The 19928-nt window shown below is 35.6% G+C and overlaps 1 protein-coding gene across 1 annotated transcript; it reads left to right on the top strand.

Annotated features, from left to right (window-relative positions):
- The first annotated feature begins 3518 nt into the window (after window positions 1–3518).
- LOC147497406 (ALBINO3-like protein 1, chloroplastic) lies at window positions 3519–19675 on the top strand. The gene is made up of 11 exons (XM_086559958.1): window positions 3519–4008; window positions 4091–4201; window positions 4290–4364; window positions 6352–6412; window positions 7790–7863; window positions 7960–8064; window positions 9378–9485; window positions 12475–12578; window positions 13713–13919; window positions 14007–14361; window positions 19151–19675. The coding sequence occupies exons 1-11, from the start codon at window positions 3694–3696 to the stop codon at window positions 19259–19261; spliced, it is 1626 nt and encodes a 541-aa protein (XP_086416084.1). The 5' UTR covers window positions 3519–3693; the 3' UTR covers window positions 19262–19675.
- Window positions 19676–19928: the final 253 nt, after the last annotated feature.

Consider the following 19928-nt stretch of genomic DNA (forward strand, 5'->3'; position numbering starts at 1 on the left):
ACTTGGTCAATCCTACACATGTGCTGATAAGGTTTTTTATGGTCTAACCCATGAAAAACGGGTAACAAATTAAATTTATTTGGGGGGATTCGGAAATCCCCCACTGGGTCTGATAGAACGATGCAAGATTTTGGGCTATCGTTTAGGGCTTTGCAAAAATCGGAGAGAGAAGACTCTCTTTCTTCAGCCATTATATTAGGTGTGGTGTGTGGTATGCTAGCTAGAGGTGTAGTGAGTGGTATACTAGAAAGGCGTGTTTGTTGATGTTGCCGATTGATTACGTTAGGCGTTTTTCTTCACCTGACCTTAACCTCATGCAAGGCTAAGACCAATCTTAACTAAACACGACAACACATAAAACAATCCTGATATGCTAATATAAACCTCTAGCAGCAGATGCGAGGAGTGGAAGAAAGAAGTACCTGAATGCCTCCTTATTTCGCTTATGAATAGTGTCTTGTATACGCGAGTTCAGTGTATTTAACAAGTTAGAACACTGAATAACTTGAAGTAATGGTAGTTTGGACTAACCTATGGAAATCGGGGGGTTCAGAAGAGGGCACGGGTCACGCTCAGAATTAGCCTAGGTAGGGTGCGGTGTCGCTTCAGTCCAACTCGAAGTTTCAGCGCTTCCGATGTGGGGAGCTCGAAGTTTTGCCTTGGCAGGCAATGTGTCGCTTCAAGTCCATTCGAGTTCAGTGACCCCGGCGCTTCGAAATATGCGGGTAGGGCTGCGAATTACGCCGTGTATTCCTGCGAGGAAAAATTCAATTCTGACACAAACAACCACAGTTATAGTCAAACAAGGGTGGGTGGGTTTAATAGGACTTTGAAAAGACTAACAATACTAGTGAAAACAATACTAAAGAGAACTAAGCTGGCAGCGACGCCATTTGATAATATGTAAAACAATAGTTTTACCTACGAATAAGTGACGAGACTCAAACGCAAGTAAAACTAAAGCTATTTTCTTGCTAAGGGTTTATCAAAGTTTTCTACTCTCGAATACTATCACAATAGAGTTAGAGTAGAGAATTCGTTCCACTCCTAGTTCTTTAGAATTAACGTTTTCTAAGATTATCGGTCTATCCAAAGTTAATGAGAGTATGACGGAATTATACTACGATGGGAACTAGAAAACAATATGGAATTAACGAAATGACAGAATTCAAATACTAAAGTTTGAATCTAGATAAAGAATTAGGGAAATTTTATTCCACCTTGAATCCAACTTAATAAACTAGCATAGATTATTGTAATCCAATTTTTATGTTCTTACGATAAGAATTAGTCGTTCTAATCCCTAATCAATCATGGTAATCTCTACCAAATAATGACTAGCATGTGAGGAAGTTCAACCCATTTTCATGGCGAATCAACTACCTTCTAGAGTGGAATAGAATCTTACAACTATTTCTACACTACATACTTAAGTTTTCATCAAGGCTTCCTCAAACCCCTCTAATGGAGGTTTAGCCTAGAGTCATTAAACTATCATTTCTAATTAAATTTAAACAAGACATCATATAAAGAATATAAATTTACTAATTTGATCTAAACAATAATAATCTAATGATTCCAAATGAACTAAACAAGATTTAAAACTAAATTAACATTAAGATTATGAATACTAATTATCAATGAAGACAAAATAATTTATGAATTTAAACAACTAAAACTTAAATACTAATTTAATCAATAAACTAAATTAAAATGAAAACTAATACTTTATTGTAAAACTAAAATTGATTCTCAAATAATAATTTACTTGTTCTAAAACTAATTAATGGAATAAAAAAACTAGATCTAAAACAAGCTATTGAAACTAATTAATGGAGACTAAAACTAGCCTAGAATTATTGGCTAATGGCTACCTAAAAACTAAAATGCTTCAGAGTTAAGCCTTCTATCCTGAAATGGAGGAGACCAGATCCACATTTTCGTGCATGGGCTGAGGAGCCATATTTTGGGCCTGAAAATCGAGCCCAAAACCTAATCTCTTCAGTTCACAGAGCCATTTTCAGTTGGATTTGACTTAAGTAGACTTTTCGTCCACTTTTGCTCCTATGATTGGGTCAAGACTTTAACCATTGGAAAGCTCTTTCCGAGCCGGTCGTTTTGACGTAAGGTAGGCCCAATTCTGAGGTCTGAGTCAAAAGATACGGTCTTCGAAAGTTTTGTTGACTTTTGTGCGCTGTTTCTGCCCGCGTTGACTTTTACTTTTTAGCTTTGACCGGGCTTTAGAAAGACTTTTTCTTCTTGAATCTTGGCTTTTAATCACAGAACTTCTTAGCAACTAATCATTGCTCCTTTATTTATCAAAAGTGACACATTTCTGCACATAATCGACTCTAATGCCTGAAATACATAAAAACACGTAATCAGCATTAACTGTTATTTATTACTCGCATAATTTGTCTAAAAGTATTATATTTAGGGGGTTAAAACTACAGTTTTGGGCTCTTATCATAAACCAAAGTTGTAGAGAAAGAACATTACCCTAGAGCTAATATTTGTTTATTAGGACTAGATAATATGTTTTAATTTAATAGTGTAATTTGTTATTTTCTTGTTTTCCAATTTTATGTTTTTCAAAGCTTTAGTGTTTAAACCAAGTTCTTAATTTTTTCAATGCAAGTTTTCATCTTCTTTTCAATATAAGTTTTCATTACTTCGCTTCAATACAAGTTTTCATTTTTTTCTCTCATCTTTTATTCAATCCTAAAACATTAGTCATACTCATTTAACAAGTTCAAATGAGTATAACTTTGTGAGCAAAATATCTTTAAAAACCATTTTCATACATGTTTGCAATCAATCCATAGTGTATTTAAGATTTCAACTATTCTAGATAAAGAACTAATGTTTCTACCATTAAAACTTAAAAACAAGAGTAAGAGAGACTAGAAAATAGTAGAGAGAGTTTTTTGCAACCATCAAACCATTCCTCCAACCTAAAGATTTAAGATGAACAACAAGAAAACCCAACACCACTTTCTACTCAAACCCTACTGGAATCCCGAGCTGATACCGTGTGTGATTATGCATCATGTTAGGATTACTTCGAGCATATACCAAATTCAAAATTTACAAATATATATGTAAAGTCTTGTTATATCTTACGATATCCTCCAAATAATTGCAATTTATAAAGTAAAATATTAAAAAAATTAATAGAAAGCTATCCATCAATAAAAATAAATTGAAAAAATCGCTAAAAATCGGTAAATATAGAGAGAATTTGGAGACTTTTACTGTTTTTATTGTTTATTCGTTTTGAAATTAGGTAATCTGTCCAATTCGGAGACTTTTTAAGTGTTTTTTTTTTAAAAAAAATAGGAGATTTTTGTGACCCCTATGTCAAACCTACTAAAGCAACGTTTATTTTTTGCGGCTAAATTTTGGCTAAAAGGTCCGTTTTAGCCATTTATTTATGACAATCGTTCGATATGTTCAACGAGAAGGGCTCGTGCTGATTGAAATATATCCCCATATATAGCCAATAACTTGTTTTAAACGGGCACCCGATCGACGTTACATACGCAATTAAGCAATTAAGCAATTTGCACGTATAGTCACATGACTCAAATTTCATGGCCAATAACATTTCCAAACTAACAAAACCCAAAGCTGGTAAAAATTATTATTATTAAAACCTCTCTGTCCGTCGCGCGCGGTTGCAAGTCACAAATAATGACTACTTTCCAATCGTTTCAACCTCGTAAACTTGTTAACTTTCCAATCAACAACAAACCAACTCTTTATTCAAATCAACAACATCGAGTCAACTACTACTATTTAAACCCCAGACTCCACCACAACACTTCACTTCGGTTTTCATTAAACAATGACGTGTCAGCAACAGACGGTTTCATTCATGAAGTGTTTGGGAGAACAGAAAGTCTTGTATACACACTTGCTGACGCACTTGCGTCTGCACCTGATGGTGCTAAGCAGAGTGAGGATTGGCTTTATGGGATTACTAATCTTATGGAGACTGTTCTCAAGGTTTGTAACTGAATCAATCATATTTTTACACGTGTAATTAAAAATTATTTAAGTTTTTGTTTATATTTGTATATATATCCAGGTTTTGAAGGATGGGCTTTCGGCATTACATGTTCCTTATGCGTATGGTTTTGCTATTATTTTACTTACTGTTCTTGTCAAAGCGGCCACGTTTCCTCTGACAAAGAAACAGGTAAGAGTGTTGTGGTCTTGTGGGTGGAGTCCATTTAGTGTTGTTAGAAGCTTTATTTGAGTTAATATGTACAGTTTACATATTGCAGGTTGAATCTGCGATGGCGATGAAGTCTTTGCAACCTCAAGTTAATGCTATACAAAAACAGTTTGCGGGTGATCAGGTTTTCATGTATCCCTTCACTTGTGTGGAATTTCTTTGAGTCATGTGGAGAAGTTTGTTGGTAGCAGTTGACGTATATGTACTGTAAGATACAGAATTAGTAAACAAAATAGTAACTTAGAGGAAGTTATCTTAATCACCGAAGCTATTGCAGGCGTGACAGGGACAACTTTTCCCTCGTCTCAAGTTAATGCGAATTAGAGTGTTTATCATCAGGCCAATATATATTTGCGTATATGTGTTTGACGTTCACATATATGTAGGACAAAATGTCATTGGAATCAGGGTTGAAGTGGGAGGGGGCAAAATGCACAATTTTAGGAATTGCAGAAAAGAGGGGTCAATCTTAGGCTTGGTGGGTTCAACCCCGCCTAACACTGAATACGGGGAATGTTCCTCGACTTGTTGGGACTGATCTTAGGATTCCACTTCTTGCTCCGGTTTTCAATCTTACTTTCTGACTTGTAGCATTTGGGTATGCTATAGGAACTCATAGGAGGCTTTTACATGTAATCCCAAAGTGTGTCAGAATGAACCTAGGGTTTAAAGCAGATAAAACAAGTTTGATAGCGTTTGAGGGATTCTACAAAGGGTTTGTGAGAGAGTGTTTTTTAATAAGGCCAGAAGTAATTAAGCTGTATCCTCTTTCTCTCCAAACTTCTTCTCCATTAACATAGATACAATTTCACTGTTTCCAAGCACCATTTGGTTCGTGTTGTTTTACTATATTCTTTGTTTCTTCTCCATATATGTTCCACATGAATTAGTCCGATTGATGTGAAGTTTCCTCTAGAGATTTAATGATTTATTTGGTAGAATTTAATGCGGTTGTGGTAAGAGGCATACCAATAAACCAATTAACGTACGTAAAATAAACTTGCACAAACATACCAACGACACAGATATTTTAACCTTTTAATCACTAGGGGAATCTTATATCCCACAATCTTCATAGAACAAAAGTTCACTATAAATTTGAACATCACATGAGTTTAGTCATACTTACAATTACAAGCGATTACTATGTCCATGATCATCTCACGGTGTACTTAAGCTTTGTAACTCTGCGTTGTTAGCAAAAACCACCAAACTGAAGGAGAACTATGGTTTTGGAAGTTGTTTTTAAACATAAGCTTACAAGTCACCTCAAGAAGCAGACCTAGGCCTAGACAAGAGATGAACACAGTATCATAAAACCTAGATATCCAGGAAGAAAAGAGAGCGAAAGTTTTTGGCTCTCTCTAATGTTTTATTTTTCACATAGGCCTTCGAAAGACAATGCCAAATCCTTTGATGGTGTTCTAAGGCATGCAACCAAATTGGGTGTTTTCCGCTTTTATCACAAAAGTATCAAAAGAGTCAAAGTTCGGACTTCAGTGTATTCCTGTTTGGATGTTGCTGCTCTAGAAGATTCAATATTTGGAAGTTGAGTTTTCACATTTCTGATGCCAAGTTCCTTAAAATTTGTAATTTGGCAATTTCTTTGTCGCACGTCTTTTATTTTGGTCTTCCTTGTTTTTCTAGAGTTTTTGCTATATATGTTAGGCATTCCCTTAGGGCCTCCCCACCTGGTAAGTCAAACTAATTTTCGATCTCCAAAAATGAGTCCTGGCTTACTTGCTATCGATGATCCAGTGATGAAATTGCATGAGGCGGTTTTCAAATATAGTGACATCTGATGACCATGAGAATACTCAAAAGATCTAGCGTATGTAAACATATATTTTGGAACGAAATGAGGCCAAGACCAAATATGGGCATTTTAAATCTCTCTCTGAGGTTTTGCTCGAAAATATGTACTGTCTTACTCTTGATTAAGCTTACTAGAGTAGCAATGCCCCTTATTGGAGACAATTAATTTCTTTACATTTTAACAAAACCATTACTTTATCAGTTGTAGTATTTTAAATTTCATCAAGTTGAAAGAGTTCAGTAGTGGTGTTTTCAGCATGGCAGTTACTGATTTCAAATTGTGTATATATTTGCAGGAAAGGATACAACTTGAAACAGCTCGCTTGTATAAAATAGCAGGTGTAAATCCATTGGCAGGTAGGATTTCTGTCCTCAAATTTCGGAGTTGAAAGTGTACCACTATTTTCATCAGTCCAAACCATTCAGCTCCTATCTGCATAGCTGCATGATATATTCCCATAATTTATCTGTCGAGTTATGGTAGGATATTTCTATACTTCTTTAAGATGAATTCAATCATACGTTTATCGGCATAATGAGTTATGAGTGGCACTATTGTCTTTTTGCACAATGTAGTATTGGGTTCTCATGGCATGATAGTTCCAGCATTAAGACCTTTGTTACCAATGTAGTAACAAATATGCTTGCTGTTTGGAGTTTCTACTATGAAAGTTGTTTACGTTTTACTGTGCGTTAGTTATATGTTTCAAGAATTGAAGACTTTGGAGGGCCATAGGGCTGAAGCGTATATTTCTATCCTTCTCTTTGGGAAATGATAGCTAATCTTATAAGAAGTCTTGGTCTTTTGCTTAGTAACATATCTTAGTGGCGATTTTATATGTTTCAGCCAGCTATTTGATGTAGCTTGGTTGGTTCTTTTTGTTAAAACTTACTAGATTAGGATTCAGTTATTGTACTAACAAATCACATCATCAGGAAATGGATTTTGATTCGTATCTACTCCGATTTTTTAATCTGTAAAATGTAAATCTAATTTGTAAAAAAAAATTTGGAACCTTCAGTCCTTAAAAGTAGCGACACCCGTAGTCCTATCTTACATTTTCCTTCACCTTCCTTAGTATATAGTGCATCTTTTTAGACTTGTGTTGAAAGATTCAAAGACTCATTTGGTTTCCTTCCATCAAATACCCACATTGTGTATATAGGATAATGCTCCGAAAACCTCTTAGATACTGGTAAAGAGTTTGAATTATGATATCTTTGCAAAGCACCTCCTTGATGTTGTTGGGTGGTGTCCAAGGCACATCGAAGGATGAAAGATATAGCTCCTAGTCCCAAATAGCAAGTGAACTATGACTAAAAATATCGGGGGTCTAATTTGTTTCAACATGTGAAATGAACTTACCAAATTAGGCTGTCAAGTGGGATGTTAATTAATCTGGATCAAGAGGGACCTTACGTTTAAACTAGGACCGCACGATATCTTTGTTTCTCACTTAAAAGTAACATAAAATAATAACAATAGAAGACATAAAATAAGAATAGTAAGAAAAAGTGTAAGCGTTGTGACTCTCTCTCTTTCTTGGCTGTCCATACCCATTAGCAGTGAGGTGTCCGGTAGAGTATTTAGCTTTTCTCTGCTGTGCAAAACTACCGTCTTTAGAACATTCTTTGTTATTTCAATTGATTTTGTAAATTTTTTTATACAGTTTTTGTGTGCAAGTCCTTCCATGGCTGAAATATTTAGTCTTCTGAAATTCACTTTGTTTACAGGGTGCTTACCAACTATTGCCACAATTCCAGTCTGGGTTGGACTTTATAGAGCGCTTTCAAATGTGGCGAACGAGGTGCATCCCATTTTGTAGATGTCACTTTTCTCAATTTTTGTTCTTTGCTTCCCCAATCAGCCCATTATCTAATTGTTTTGCTCGTCTGATTGCTAGGGGCTTCTCACAGAAGGCTTTTTCTGGATTCCTTCTCTTGCTGGTCCAACTACTATTGCTGCAAAACAAAATGGGAGTGGGATCTCTTGGATTTTTCCTTTCGTAGTAAGTATAGTGAAAGGTTGACATTCATGACTTCAATAATTATTGGGAATGGGAACTCAACCAAAATCCTTTGTGCTACCTAGGTTGGTGCCATTTACAAATAGGTCAAAAGGGTTAACATGAGGTATAGCCATGATGGATTTGGGGTCATTTCAGATTCCATTGGTACCCAGTTAGATCTTAGTCTTGCCCTCCTGCAAATCATGAGATTAATCTTTGTGAAAGCTTCTGCCCCAGAAATGAAACTTCGATCTGTGTACGCGGAAGCTTAAATCTAATACTTGGTGTTAACTTTTCCTTTTCTTCTTTTGGATCCTTTAAAGATAAATGGTTATCAAGTTTCAACTCTGGAATAACATAAAAAGTATTATTAAATTTGCGTATCTGTTTTAAAATTTGTGTCCAGAAACGATCTATACAATTATACATAATTGTTATACTGCACTACTATAGAAATACCAAGCATCAAAAGTTATAAATTCTAAAGTTTCAGTATCTTTCCTCTGGACAACTGTCTTCTTTAGAACGCTTTCTCATCAGAATTGATATATGTATAGTTTAAGACTTCCACGGCACAAAGATCAAGGAAAATATTGTAATCGATAAAATAGAATTTCCTTAATAGAGCATCAACTTACATCGAGACAATGACAGTGAGCATGAGTATTTTATTATTTGTTATTTTATTTTATGTTTTTATCTAATTTTTTGCTTGATAAAGATAGATATGTATTATATGTATAGAAAGAGGTTACAAAGCAGTAGGATGAGATATCCTAAGTTAAACATACAACAACAACAACAACAACAACAACAAAAAGAAGACAAAAATAGCAAAACTAAATCTCATTAAGCATAGCCTAACAAAGATTCTCGTCTGAACACAAAGTCACCGGAAGGAGGGTCACGCCATTTCTCGCATATCTTTGACCAAAGGAAGATCAAACCTTTTGTCAATATAATCACCTCCTCCACTGAGTGCGATGTATCCTCGAAATGACTCCGTGAACTTGCATCTGCATGGTAATTAAGTCCTCTCAACTAGGTTGGCATCCTCTAGGGTAGAGCCTTGATTAGTAGCGTCATGTTACTTTTTAAACATTGTTGATGAGTAAACTATTTAGTAGCACTCACTGCTAAGATGTTTGAGGTGTGATACATTTATATTTTCTAATAGGTAGGTTAAGTGCACTTTCAGGATGTTCTTTGTTTGTTCACTTGAAAATGTAGCCACTAACAGAAATGAACTGCTTGCTCTCATATTTTTCTCCCCTTTTCTTCTCAATTATCACCATGATGCATGATTGTCACAGGATGGTCATCCACCCCTTGGATGGTTGGACACCCTCACATATCTTGTTCTACCTTTGTTGCTGATTCTCTCACAATACATATCAGTTCATATCATGCAGTCATCACAGGTCAGTTTTCTTTATGCTCCATGGCATTTGATGATTCTCACTGATTACATTAGAAGAAAATTTGTCACCTCTAACTGCCTCTTACATTCAGAAAATTTGTCACTTATTACTGCGCATGCATTACCACATGCATATTTTTGTTGAATGTTTTAGTGTGTCCCAAGTGTGTTTTTTCGTCCCTAAAATAAGGTCTCGTTAAGAATGGAAAGAGGAGTACAGGCATAGTGTCCATACAACCGGGTGAATGCAGTTCCCATGTCCCTATGGTATCTTGCCACATCTCCAGGGGAACTTTGCAGGCTAACCACGTACTATGCTCCAAGATTTACTGATGCATCCAAGGGTTCCAAACCCTTGTTTAAGTTCCATATTGGTTCATATATTATTAGGGCTATTTCTAATTATATTTAGGTGCTATTTTGATGTTTCTAGCATAGGTTATTTTTAGGGTTATGTTTAATTCCGAAAATTAGGATTATTAGTTTCTAAATTTTATAAGTCCGCTTGCTCGACAGTGCTTTATGGCAAACGTAATATCAATGCGTAAAAAGGAATAAGAAAACCCTAAGTATATATTTTAATTTATTATTATAAAATTGCAGAAATTGAAATAAGAAATTAACTAGTCCGAAAATCAACTTTAAATGGAAAAAAAATTGAGTAGTAGTCCCCGACAATGGCTTCATTTGATCAAATGGACCTGCTGGAAATCTTGACTCACTGACTAGAGAGGCTCAGCATACTAGATAAAAGTATAAAACTCTTAAAAAAGATGAGAATGCAGTAAAAGTGCTGAAGTCTCTTACATCCAGATGCTTAGATTTGGCCCTTTTCTATAGTTAACTAACACGTACGCAACATACCATACTTTTTCTGTCCTTTTTCTTAAACACACCCAAAAGGCGAAAGGATTGAAGGAAAGAATTACCACATAAGTTATAATTAGTTATCTAGCCATTATATGAATATTATAAATAACTGTTCATTGAAAAGTATAAAAGATGGTAAAGATTACAAACCAATGTGGAAAATAAAAGATATACGAAAATATAATCAAGCAATTTATAGAAAAGAACAATGAATAATTTTCTTGAAGGCTATGCTTCTTTTTGTTTATTCCATTAGAGCAATACAAAAACGAATTTGAGACACAAGAGGTTGAACTTGATGATGGAAGATTTGTGCTTCTCCTACAAGATACAAATATGAATACCACTAGAGGATGAGAGTCTACATACTCTCTAATGGAGTGTCTTCATCCCTCCTCCTAGGGTTTCTAACTCTCAATCCTCTCTTTTCTCACTTTCTAAGATTCTAGGGTTTTTCTTCTCTTGTTGTTGAACCCTCTGTTTTTTTGGATTATAAAACCTATTTAGAGAGTGACAGTCCTAAGCTATCTCTACTCAATTAGGATTTTTACAAGCATAAGTGGACCTCGTTGGCTACTTAGGCCCACCCACTGTTTCTGCCTACTTTGGCTGCCCACTGTTGCTGCCACTTTTAAGCTGCCCACTTTTGGTGCCCACTGTTGCTGCCCAGGTCACTAACTGCTTGTAGATCCTCCTAGATCAAAAGAAAAAAAAAAATGAGAGAAATTGATTAAAATGAAATCACAATAATATTATATTTTGCCCTCTCGAGGCGCTTTGGATATCGAGAATTTTTTGAGTTAGGCAATTTGATGTTCACACTTTACTTTTTGCTTCCATTTCTGCTCTACACATTGGTTAATAAGGTCAAAACCTAGGTTACATTGACACGGGCACGCGTGTCGGTGTCCGACACAGATACGGCGAGCAGTTGAAGATTGACACGGGGACACGGATAGGAATAATTAATTAATTTTTTAATAATTATAAATTTATTAAATTAGATGGTAAATCAGAAATTCGAGGTAAATTAAATACAATATGTGTCCGACACGGACACAGACACGTGGATACGTATCCGACATAGATTTTTTTCAAAATATGGCGTGTCCATGTAACCTAGGTCAAAACCCAAAAAACTAGCCACACAAAACACAATTTCATAGTGCAATCTTCATTCAATCACTGCTGTTTGGTTAGGAACCAAAGCATGTTAAGCTCACCATTCTATTGATATATATATTTTTTTCCAGCTGAGAACCACTTTGAAGAATTGATTTTGTCCTTCATGGATCTCCAACCAAACTAATGACCATTTCGTACTTTCTTCTTATTCCTCTTGGCCCAGATAGCCCCGAAAATGGCACATGTCAGTACACTCCAGTATTTCGTGTCAGTGCAAGAATACCGCTCAAATGGAGTTGGCATCTTATGAACAAGTCTTGTATATCAGTTGCTTACATCACATTTTTTAAAGTAATATTCACCTCTTTAAATAAAGAATAGTAATAAGAATTGGCAACCCAAAATGTAGTATTACAAGGTTGACACCTCTAAAAATGGAGACCTTGAAGAATGAAAGGCCGCAGCGGTAACTTGTCTTATTACTTATTAGATATATTTAGAGGCTATATGAACATTTTGTTGAACAGGACAGCAAGTTTCTTTTACAATAACTTTCCCTGGTGATTTGGGCTATATGACTTGAATGTAGCTCAAACTTCAATTACGTATTGGCAGATGTTGAGAAGACTTATATTAGACATCAAAGGGCTTCCCTTCTGGTGGACCAAAGTACTTCAAGATTTTTGGAGTGATTCCATTTGATTACCTCTCTGACGAGATTTAATCTCTAAATTTGGTTAATAGACTAATAGGCTATTGTTTGGGTTTGGTATAGCTCGACTCTTTTGGATATCTTGTATTTTCTGGTTTCTTTTACATAGACACCTAAACATTCTTTGAAATCAATCCGATAAATCAAAATAAAATAAACTTCTGATATAAAAAGTATTTCATATAATTTCCTTGACTTTTTTTTTTTTTTTGTAGTTACTTTTGAATGGGTCATTTGAGGTTTTCGGTGTGTTTATTAGTTTATTGATATGTATGACTTTCAGAATAATGATCCAAACTTGAAGGCTTCTCAAGCTCTGTCAAAGTTTCTTCCTTTGATGATTGGTTATTTTGCTCTTTCTGTTCCTTCTGGCCTAAGTCTTTATTGGTAAGCAGATCTTATCCTCCTTTTTTCTATGACTATACTCTATAGACCTATGCTAAGTGAAAATCTGATATGGTGTGCATTTCCAAGCTTCTTAGAGGCTTGAGGCGTGCTCGAAGGCGATTGACCCTCAATTCCCAAAAACGTGCGCCTAAAAATATGCAAAAAGATATAAAAGAGAAATTAAATATTTGAGATACAGCATGTCAAAAGAAGGATATTGAGAAAAGGAACTAAATACACTTAACAAAAAACTTAAGCCTCTTGATCCACAAGTGAGGCTATAGCCTCAGTTTGATTTTGGGTGTGAGGCTCTGAGGTGAACCTCAAGGCCCAAGTTTCAAGCCGTTTTTTTACACACTGGACATAACCAGTAAATATCTAGAAAGAAGATCACCTACAGTACTCCCAACAAATGAAGCAAACTATCCAGATTGTCCTCAAAACCCACCCAAATACCCTTTTTAGCCATATTTGCATTGAGACCCGAGACTGCCTCAATGTCTCAGAGGATACCTCAGTCCTCATTTGCTTCTTACGGTGCCGCAAAAACTCCACTATGTCATCAACGAATTGAAGATAGGAAATTACAATCTGATTTATTCCCACTCTGAACCCCTTTAGGCCCTCAAAATATGATTAGATGTCTTCAAAATATGATTAGATGTCTCAATGAACTTGCCAAAAACCTCCATGATGAAGAGTAATAGAAGAGGGCTTAGCCTCTAGAGCTCTTAGAAAACCCTGTCGGCAATCCGTTAACAAGAATCTTAAAGAATATATCAACAAATTGCACTTCACATTGTCACAAAGTTTAGTTAAATATATCTTACACAAGATACTAGGGTTGTAACTCCTATCGTTGATGGCCTCATTGGCAATCAATATACCATCTAAAAGGTGATGCCTGAACACAAAGCCTCTTGTTCCAGAGAAATCACTCTGTTAGAAAGGACCTTTGCAATGAATTTATATGCACTGCCAATGAGACTAGGTTTTTGGTTTCCAATTATCTCGTCATTTCTCCTAAAAGTTTCTCTCATTCCAGATCATCAGTTCCTTTTGCTCAGTGCTGCCAAAATGTTGCTCATCTGTTATGAACATACTGGTGTTTTATTATGATCTCGTGCTACTCAGGTTCACAAACAACATACTGAGCACAACACAGCAGATATGGCTTCAGAAGTTGGGTGGTGCCAAAAGTTCAATTAGGGAATTTAGTGATAAAAGCGTCAAGGAAGTGCAAAAAAAGCTTAAGGGTTCTGTTGATAACGAAAACTCAACCAATATTATGGAATCCCGAAAAGAAGAAAAACCGTCAGGGGGAATGCGTCCTGGTGACAGGTTAAAAGTTGCCATCTATTTATGATCTGATTTTGGAGATAATGGGGTTGATTACATCATTATATTGTTAATATGTACCTTTTATAGATTTAAGCAGATAAAGGAACAAGAAGCAAGGAAAAAGGAGCAAATGGATGAAGAAAAAAGGAAACTGGCAGCTATAACCACCGAATCCGCAGACAAAAAGTTAGAGTCAGTCAAGACCGAGGATGAAGTAACTGAAGCCGAGTCAGTTGATGTTCGGGATGAAATAGTTAAATCTCCCACTGCTGCAAGTGAGCCTCCTAACCAAGTGCCTCTTGTGAATGGTGAACATTCTTTTCTGTCCTCAAATGAAGATCAGAAAGAGATGTCACTGCCTAGAGCGGAAAATGGTGTGGTTGCTAGTACTGCAAGTGAAGATGGCAAGGAAGAGCTTCTTTTGCATGAAAATTTGGAAAAGGTAATCTCCAACACAGACATGCTTTGGTTTTCCAATATTAATCTCAAATATGTGATGTATAAAATTGTGTTGGAGAAGAAATACTCAAGTCTATGCTTGCAGCTATTTGTTTCTTGCTCTATATTTTGTGGGGAGGCGTAGAATTACTTGAGGTGGGCAAGGAAATTTAGAACTGATAAACATATATCTAGTGTGTATCAATTTTCTTAAAGAAACATTTCCCTTTTCTCTAGTAAGTATGAGGTAGGTTTCTCTATCCTCCCAGGAAGTAAAGAAATGGATAGGAATAAAAAATTCTAAAAAATACGTAGCAATATCTTTATTCCTAATGAAAGAGTCATCCTCATTTTTTCATGCAATGCAAACAAGAAAAGTACCAGATATAGTTTGTTATAGTTTTTTGAATTACAAGTTAACTCATATCATGGTTCGAAGACAATACTAATGTAGATTGAAGCAGCGAAAGCACCAATTAATTAAAATCTACACTTTGCAAAACTCTAAAGTCTCACATTTTATGAAAAATCTCTCAATAATTCAAAACCACAAAGCAACTAACTCATAACCTAATTACATTCCCTTATTTTATAACAACCAACCGACCACATCACATACAAACATTGTTGCAGCTCCTTGAGCACCTTTTGAACCTTTCAGAAGCCTAACTCAATTTCTTAGCTACAGATTGCAGTCGAACTTAATGAGAATTTATGAACAAGGGGTTCTAGGTATTTGTATCGTGTGGAAAGAAACTTGTCTTTCTAAAACATTGTGCTTAATTTGAACTGTTTTATGAGTCTGTTGATGGTAGGAGTGGTGACCGTAGCATCTTGTGTAAGATTAGCTTAGGCTTTTGACTATGTAAGATTAGCTGAAGGTTTACCCACTCATAATAACGGTTCTCAGACAGATTTTCTTAGGAGTTTAGAGGCATTAGACAAATCTATATATTCACTTGTATTCCTCTTGGTTGTTGAGGTTGCTACGCAAGATGATTGAGAGACATATAGTGGTACTAGCGGTATTTATAGAGCTCGTTATATTTAGTATGTACTGTAATCTTGTTCTTTGCACTACTCTATCAATAAAAATTACTTGCCAAAAAAATAATAATAATAAAAAAGAAAGAGAAAAAGAAAAATACTAGAGGGATTTGGAGTGGATCTGATGCAGATTATGATGCCCCCTTTTTTGTTTGTTTATTTTTGGGCATGAGAGTACTATCTTTGTGGTGGGTCATGAGGACAATCTTGCTTCTTCAGTTGATAATACAATCGTATTTTTTATTTTATTTTTTCTAAATACCTAGCTCTTCCCATGGAATCGGATTATAGGTCTTCGACACAATATCAATGAGAGAATTTGTAATACCCTCTTATTTAATTCTAAATTATTGCAGAGTTATATTTGTCATCATCTAATATATATGTATATATATGGGGAGGGATAGAGCCACTCCATCGACTTACAAATTGAATTAATACCCGAGTTTTTGTGGATATGATCTTCTTATAATGGATAACATGCCCACAAAGTTTCATCTTATTTGGATGTGTCTAACCTTATGAAAACTAGTGTTCAATTTTGAACGTTTATCTAATGGTCTAGAATTTTCCGATTTCATAATAACATTTGATTAGGTTAGACATATTTGAATGAGCCGAAATTTGGTGGGCATGTTATTAATGGTGGGGAAATCATATCTACAAAATATAAGCCCTTAATTCAACTGGTAGGATGAGATATGACTTTGTACGTTTTAGGAGTGGCTTGGGAGTGATATAGTCTTCTTCGTTAATGAAAAAATACTTTTATAAATGTATTCTATTTTTTGCATCCATATTTTAATATGATGTGTGCAAATGAGACTTTTATGACCCGTATGAGATTCTAACTAGTTAAAATAGACCCTAGACGTATGTTGCACGGACGCTGACGCTGACACTGACATGTGGCGACTAGGTTATATCTCAAAAAAGTAGGATGCGGCAAAAGACGCTGAAATTAATTAATATTTATACTTTTATTTTATATATAAACTAAACATTAAAAACTAAATTAAATGTGTCAACATTTATAAATTCAAACTATTCAAGATAAATAGCCACAAGATTAAGTTTAATATTTCCTAATCAAACTTTAAAAACATGTCATAACAAAATAAAAACCGGAAAAATTGAGTTTTTTAACATTATTTTGATTTATTTTATATTTTTTTTGAGTCAAAGTCAGCGTCCTGACCATGTTGACCGTGTCTTGAATGTGTTGACCTCGTAGGACGCGCTTCCGCGTCCGATGCGTGTCCTATGCAGACAACCCATTTGTAGGTGCGTCCGTGCTTTAGAGCTCTAGACCCATCTACTATGCATCCTTGGGCCTTATGCACACAGTAGAAGTGCATATGGCCCTTAGAACACTTTTTAAGGTGTCATTTAGAAGAAAAACGAGAATCACACTTTTATTAACATGAAAACTCTGGACATCAGTAACCTTATAGTACTCTCCAAGTTTCACTTTGGGAGTCGTAATCAAGAAAGGAGAAAAAGGAGTTGTCTTCCTCAATCTTCTTTGCATATTCGGTTTGAGGCAAGTACTTCTTGCGTATAGGTATTTAATTCACTTCTTGTATGTTAAATATAGTAGTACATCTTTGGACCTGATTATATATAGAAATCCATGAAAATAATGCTGTTATTTGTAATTTGGATTTGGATAGGTTTTGACTAATGTAAAACTTAAGGTCTTGTTATGTAGATCCACATTGTACAGTACTCGCAGAAAATTCGAATTCTTAATTTTTTTTAATTTCTGGAAAACCCTATGAACTCCAAACATTTAGATCTACAAGTTTCATCTTATAAAGTTTTTATGGTTTAGACATTATCACGGTCTAAAATAGTAGGAAGACGAATGAAATTCGGGACTGCATAGTTATTTCACCGCAGTGCCCAGTCTAGAGTTATTTATTTAGGCCTGATCACTATTCCTGGTAAGGAATAGAATAAGGTCCGCCCTAAAAGGTCAGCAATGAGTTACTGATCTCATTTAAAACAGGCTTACCAAAAAAAAAAAAAAAAAAAAAAAGGTCAGCAATGGAGGTCGTTCTACGGCCGACCGATCCCTCCAGTTACTAGACACTTTCATAACCATGTTCCTCGAGGAGCTAGAACCTCTTGGAATTAGCTGAACACGACGTGTCCTGGGGAGCCCAATCTTTAGTATAAAATTCATAGAAAATCGAGTAGTTGTTTCACCAGTGTGCACTTTTTGTAGCATGATATTCATAGAAAATTGAAACTGTAAACACGTGAGAATAATAGACTGCTAGATCTAGAACTTTGGTGTAGAATTTTATGACTTATCTGTAGGAAGCTGACTGAAATACTGGACTGCATTGTTTCGGCTGTGTGCAGTCTTTAGTACTAAACTCGTAGAAAGTTGAATACTTCCTACTGAAGATTCAGTAAGATACAAAAATGTATTTTTAAATCTAACATACAAGAAGTGATCTAAATACCTCTACGCAAGAAGTACTTGCCTTAAACCGAATATGGAAAGAAGATAATGAGGAAGACAACTCCTTTTTTTTCTCCTGTCTTTATCCTAGATTTTCTTGATTCCAACTCCCAAAATATAACTTGTAGAATACCATAAGGTTACTGATGTGTAGGGTTTTTATGTTAATTTAAGTGCAATTTCCTTTTTTCTTCACAAGTACACCCTAAAAATTGTTCTATAGGCCCGTATGCACTTCTACTTTGTGCATGTGGCCCAAGGATGTATACTATATAAGTCTAGGGCCTATTTTAACTTGTTAAAATCACACACGGGTCTTAAAAGTCTAATCAAAACATGGATGCCAAAACAATTATACATGTATGCAGGAAAATATGAATTGATGATAAAAATAATTATGAATTATAATTAATTGTGTTACCAATTTAGTTGTGAGCTTGGAGAGTGGGAAGGTCGTTTTTTGTGTCCAGAAGAGATAAGGTGATCCTGATGAAGGATACATTCTTTAGCCTTCTGGTTTACCATATCCCCCCTTCTTCACCTGCCCAAGAGCGTGGTGGCTGGACTGGAATCAGTCCTTTGAAATTTCCTACGGGATGACAGCGGAAGGGACCTTTTTTTTTAGATAGTTAGAACTCTTGTTCCCTAGCCACTTATATCCCAGTGAAGGTGGGAATCGAACCCAAGACCTTGGGCCGAACCTCGACCAATATGCCACTTGGTTGGGGTTAATTTGAACATGAAAGAGGGTTTGCTTGGCAGGAGGGCTAAGCCACATATGCACTCATGAGTTTGACCTAGCTACTAGGTAAATACTTTTGGGGGTTCGTGGAGGTAAGAGAGGGCCTTTGTAGGAGGGCCTTTGTAGGAGGGTTATTGTTGCTAGGATTGGAGATAAGACAGTTAGGGTAGTGGCCTTTCGACCCTACCGTAATGTTATGGACTTGCAACTGTGTAAAAGGAACTAGAACAAGTTGTGTTTGATCCTCAAACACAAAAGCACGAGCACAGCATGGTTCTCCTTGTTTATTGTCGATTGGGAAGTACCATTTTGTGTCATTTGTTGAAGATTTAATTTATTTCTTTTTTAATTGAGTTCAAAAAGTAGTTCATCTCCTTGATTTTAGACAAGAAATTCATGACTTAATTGAATATAGATATCAAAAACTTGAAATGGAGTCAAGTTGATATTGTTGGTAATTGCCTTTGTTGAGAATTAATATATGCTTGGATTAATTTCCTATTCGTTCTTTGTCCAATTTTTGTACACCAGGATGAAGCAACTGGAACGTATACTACTACGACCCCTACAGGTGGTGTAGACCCTAGTAAAACTGCTGGACATGGTCGAATAGAGCAACCAACCAAAGGAGATGAAAATTAGATACCATGTTTACAATTGCAGTTTCAAGTGATTGAGATTTTAAGGGAGCGGTCTGTTTGATATAGAGGGTAAAAGCCAATTCGTATGCATCACAGATATCCTTATACTTGTTCCCCAGTGCATCCCTGCCATAGCTCCTGCTTGTCCACTGATCATCAAGACATCATCTACTGGTATGATAGGTAAGCATTTGATGCCTTGAGATGTACACTGTTGGCTTGATAGATAGATATCCCGAGGAATATAGATGGATTCAATTGTAAGTTGTGGAAAATATAGTTCGACATATTAAAGGATTTTTATACCCTGGTTTGCAGCATCCCCAAAATGTCTAGGATGCAGTCCTTTCCTTGGCTTTTTATAGTCTTGCAACAATGTCTATGGTGAAAATGTTCTCTTTTGATGTTTTGGCAATTATGGTTGATTCATATAGTAATTCTCTAATGTTTGGATGATCTTCATCCTACATTGTTAAAAAAGTGGAGAATCCTTCGCTTCAGAGTAGTCATTCATTTCAATTTTTTCTTTAGGAATCCACATTACCTAGACTAGTAATTATGCTCGCACATCATGCGTATTTTTAAACCCAATTCGCTTTTGTATTTTTTTTCTAACGTAAAGAATTTCTAAAAAAGGACAGGCTTTGTCCGAGTTCCTGATCGACTTT

Source organism: Coptis chinensis, chromosome 5 (genome assembly GCF_015680905.1).
Source record: "Coptis chinensis isolate HL-2020 chromosome 5, ASM1568090v1, whole genome shotgun sequence".
Lineage (NCBI taxonomy): Eukaryota > Viridiplantae > Streptophyta > Magnoliopsida > Ranunculales > Ranunculaceae > Coptis > Coptis chinensis.